Source organism: Lycium ferocissimum, chromosome 11, assembly GCF_029784015.1.
Source record: "Lycium ferocissimum isolate CSIRO_LF1 chromosome 11, AGI_CSIRO_Lferr_CH_V1, whole genome shotgun sequence".
Taxonomy (NCBI): domain Eukaryota; kingdom Viridiplantae; phylum Streptophyta; class Magnoliopsida; order Solanales; family Solanaceae; genus Lycium; species Lycium ferocissimum.
Genome location: NC_081352.1, coordinates 26,864,775 through 26,869,300, shown reverse-complemented (window position 1 = coordinate 26,869,300; position 4,526 = coordinate 26,864,775). Strand labels below are relative to the sequence as shown.

The 4,526-nt window shown below is 35.2% G+C and overlaps 1 protein-coding gene across 2 annotated transcripts; it reads left to right on the top strand.

Annotated features, from left to right (window-relative positions):
• Positions 1–397: 397 nt before the first annotated feature.
• Positions 398–4,168, top strand: LOC132036219 (isovalerate--CoA ligase AAE2-like). Of its 2 annotated transcripts, none has more exons than XM_059426498.1 (2): positions 398–773; positions 2,524–4,168. In XM_059426498.1, exons 1-2 carry the CDS (start codon positions 453–455, stop codon positions 3,943–3,945), a joined length of 1,743 nt encoding a protein of 580 aa, XP_059282481.1. In that variant the 5' UTR covers positions 398–452; the 3' UTR covers positions 3,946–4,168. The 2 variants fall into 2 exon arrangements, with proteins under 2 accessions (XP_059282481.1, XP_059282482.1); XM_059426499.1 differs by having other exon boundaries at positions 647–773; positions 2,512–4,168.
• Positions 4,169–4,526: the final 358 nt, after the last annotated feature.

Genomic DNA, 4,526 nt, shown 5'->3' with positions numbered 1-4,526 from the left:
TTAAAAAACGGTTTGTTTTGACCAATTAATTTTAAAAAATAACTTTGAGCAACAATTAGTGTTTGGTCAAGCTTTTAAAAAGTACTTTTAAGTTTTTTTCTCAAAAGTGCTTTTGGATAAAAATTATATTTTTAGCTTTTGAAAAACTCCTTCTGCTATTCCCCAAAAATATTTATTTTCTCTTAAAAATTTCAACAAATATCTCATTGTTTTAAAATAAATACTTTTAAAAAAATAAACTTGGCCAAACACGCTAAAAATGAAACGCGACATATAGTTTAAGACGAAGGGAGTACAAGCTCACCCAATAAAATCTCAGAATAATTGCCGGTATATTCAAAACTCTGTATGTATTTATCTTTTCTCTATATAAATCCAAATTATCCACGTGAACCAAAAAGTAAACTATTAAGTTTCCCAATTTTTTTTCAATCTTTCTTTCCACTGTCACCATGAATCAATTCATCAAGAATTCAAGATTGGTTGGTAGGTTCTTTCATTTCAGTAAAATAAACCAAAAAAATACTCAAAGGCCTCACCAATTTTGCAATATTTCTGAGTCTTGGAGATCTATGGAAAGTCTTGTTAAATGTGATGCAAATTTTGTTCCATTAACACCATTAAGTTTCTTGGAAAGAGCAGCTAATGTTTTTAGAGATAGAACTAGTGTTATTTATGGTGAAAAATTGAAGTATAATTGGGAAGAGACTCATAATAGGTGTGTAAAGCTTGCTTCTGCTTTGGTTCATTTGGGAATTTCTCATGGTGATGTGGTAAGTTTTTCTTGTGCCAACTCCTCTATTAAATTTATTAACGCGTGATTTGACGTGAAATTTAAGAAATAATATTTTTTTCATACATTTGAATTTATGTGATATACTTTCTTTTTTAGTATGTTCCAAAAATAATGATACATCTTTATATTTAGAAATAATTTAACCTGAAACTTTCACTTTTACCCGCCAATTAAATGATTTTACCGCTACACAAATACTTGTGATTTATTTTAAAAGTTTCAAAAGTCTTTTTTTCTTTTTTAACTCGTAAAATCTAACTATATGACATGAATTGAGACGAATGGATTATATTTTATATATAATGTCAAAATTATTTGTTTATGAACTCTCTATGTTCATTTTTACTTGTCCATTGTATAAAAAGTAAATTTCAGTTTTACTTGTCCACTTTAGGATATCTAAAGAAAGACAAACTCTTTGTTTGTTGTTTTACTTTTAACATTAATTATTCATTTTCAAATCATTTTGCAAGTCTATTGAGACTATATACCAATTAATATGAGTATTATGTTAAAATATGTACTTCATTTATAATATGTACTTTATTTAGGAGCGTACGAAGTCAAAAGTGGACAGGTAAAAGTGAACGGAGGGAGTATATATAATAGATGTTGATTTCCCTACACTTCTTGGTGTGTTCATTTCTTTATAATTTGAATTCCCTTAGTGAAAATTCTGCAAGCATGCCTAGAGGACGATCCATGATTAGTGAATTTTCTAATCGATATATATAGGTATTAGCAAAAATTATTGGTTCCCTTGAACCGTAGAATAAAGCTTTGGATTCTCTATAGCGCATGTCATTAACGATAAAATGAAAAATTTGAAGTTAAAATGATGACATGGAACGGATGAATAAGGAATATGGAACAGAGGGAGTAAATGGCTATGGATTATGAGCTAAGTTACTCGGACTCGTCAAAAGTGTTGCCGCACCCGTGTCGGATCCTCCAAAAATACACTTCTTTTGAAGGATCGAACATGCACCCGACGACATATTAGGAGAGTCCGAGTAACTTAGATTATGAGAAGGAATTTAGTGGCTAAGTTGTTATGTTAATTACTGTGTTAGTTTTTCCCTCTTTGGTCTGTTGCTATATACTATTCTTCCAGTATAAGAGGAACTGAAAATTTGTGCGGTGGTGAGATAAATAACAACCAATTACTTACAGTTAGTCTACCCCCAGTATGTGGAGGAAGCCTGTAGTGTTTGTTCAAGCTGGTTGGTTGTTCACTATTTCTACATAGATTCAAGTTATGATCACTTGTAGTGTAAAATTGTTGTTTAACCTGTAATAGAAGGTTAGTTACCATTTTTATAAGGTTGCAAATTAATGTTTTGCGTATATATTTACTTGTAATTATCTTATAAGTATCTTGATTGTCGGTGCATAGAAGTTAAACTCTTGATACTCAGGCTTGATAATCTACCACAGAGATTGAATGTGTGGCTCTAATTTGTTCTGGTTTATGCATGCTAGCAATGAATTCAGATGGACCATGATAGTGCAAGTGATTGTAATTGTTAGTAAAATTTCAATATGGATCTTGAAATAGAGCAAATGCCTTCTGAAATAATCAAAGTTATGGATCCCCCTATTTTATCTTTTGCCTTTTCGTTTTTCAATCAACTTTCTTAAGATAATAAAAAATTACCAATCTACTGATGTCAAGAACCTACATTATTTACTTCCTCATTTTTATACATTTGAAGTTTTTTCTGTAGGTTGCAACATTGGCCCCTAATGTACCAGCAATGCAAGAGCTACATTTTGCAGTACCAATGGCCGGATCAATTCTCTGTACTTTAAATACACGCCACGATTCAGCTATGTTATCAATACTACTGATGCATGCGGAAGCAAAGGTCATATTCGTGGATCAGCAGTTCCTCGAAATTGCTCGAGGAGCACTAGCTCTTCTTGCTGACAAGAAACAAAAACCACCTATTCTTGTTGTAATCCGTGAATCCGACTCTGACACTCACGATCTCGAATATGAAAGTTTTCTCAAAAGTGGGGACAGCGATTTTACTATAAGATGGCCGAAAACAGAATTTGACCCTATTAGTATTAACTATACTTCTGGAACAACGTCGCGACCCAAAGGAGTTGTTTACAGTCATAGAGGCGCGTATCTCAATACTATCGCCACATTTTTGCTTCATGAGATGAGTTCGTTCCCCGTTTATCTTTGGACGGTTCCAACTTTTCACTGCAACGGTTGGTGCATGGTTTGGGGTCTTGCAGCATTAGGTGGCACAAGCATTTGTCTTAGAAATGTCTCTCCGGAAGACATATTCGAAAACATTTCTCTCTACAAAGTCACACATATGGGTGGGGCACCGACTGTCTTGAACAAAATCGTGAATTCACTCCCCTGTGGTCTAAAGCAGCTTCCTCACAAGGTTAAGATAATGACGGGTGGTTCACCGCCACCTCCCCAAGTCATTTCCAAAATGGAGGAGCTAGGGTTCAGAGTAAATCACTTATACGGGCTTACAGAGACATATGGTCCAGGTACTTATTGTTTGTGGAAGCCCGAGTGGGATTCTTTGCCTCCGGACGAAAAATTTATACTGAAAGCAAGACAAGGAGTACAACATCTTTGTTTAAAAGAAGTCGATGTAAGAGATTCTACCACCATGGAAAAAGTGCCGGCTGATGGTAAGACGATTGGAGAAATTATGTTTAGAGGGAATACTGTAATGAGCGGATATTTAAAAGACACAAAAGCGACAGAGGAAGCTTTTAGAGGGGGATGGTTTCACAGCGGTGATCTTGCTGTGAAACATCCTGATGGTTATATAGAAGTTAAGGACCGGTTGAAAGACATTGTAATTTCCGGTGGAGAAAACATAAGCACGGTCGAGGTTGAACGTATTTTGTATAGTCATCCAGCAGTTCTTGAAGCAGCAGTAGTTGCAAGACCAGATAATCACTGGGGGCAGACGCCTTGCGCGTTTGTGAAGTTGAAGGATGGATTTAGTGTTGGCGATCAAGAAATTATCAAGTTTTGTCGGGATAATTTGCCTCATTACATGGCACCTCGGACAGTCATATTCGAAGATATTCCTAAAACTTCGACGGGAAAGATACAGAAATTTATCCTGAGGGAGAAAGCGAACGCCTTGGGCAGTCTTTTCTAGAATTAAATGAAGCAGCAGTATTCGCTGAAAATCTCTGTATAATCTGTTGATAATTGGTAGTAATAACAGCCCAATTGTGTCTCTAAATTTATGTATGCTTTTCCCTGCAAATACATATAACTAAAAATGGGAATTGCCCTGTCTGAACACTTAAAAGGACTTGAAGAGATGTATAAATTGCAGTCGTTTTGTTGATGAATTCAATAATCATTCCTCGTCTTCAGACGATTACACTTGCTACGATAACAACGACGACGACTCTACTACTACTACACCTAAACCCCAAGGCCCATGTAAGTTGGGATCGGCTAATTCTTATTGTTCATGTCGCTTCATATAGTCACACAAGTTTACTTACTATTAACCTTAAAATAGCTGGGGAACAAAAGGTGCACCTAAATTGGGAATTAGAAAACATTCCGCGTGTACAAGAACATATGAGTGGATAGCTAAGGAGTAAAACGTGGATCTGGTGAATAGGAGTGTACAAGAACGTATGGAGTGGATAGCTCAAGGAGTAAAACATGGAACTGGTGAATATGTAAGTAAGTAAATAAAAGTGCACCTTCTTTAACCGTTTA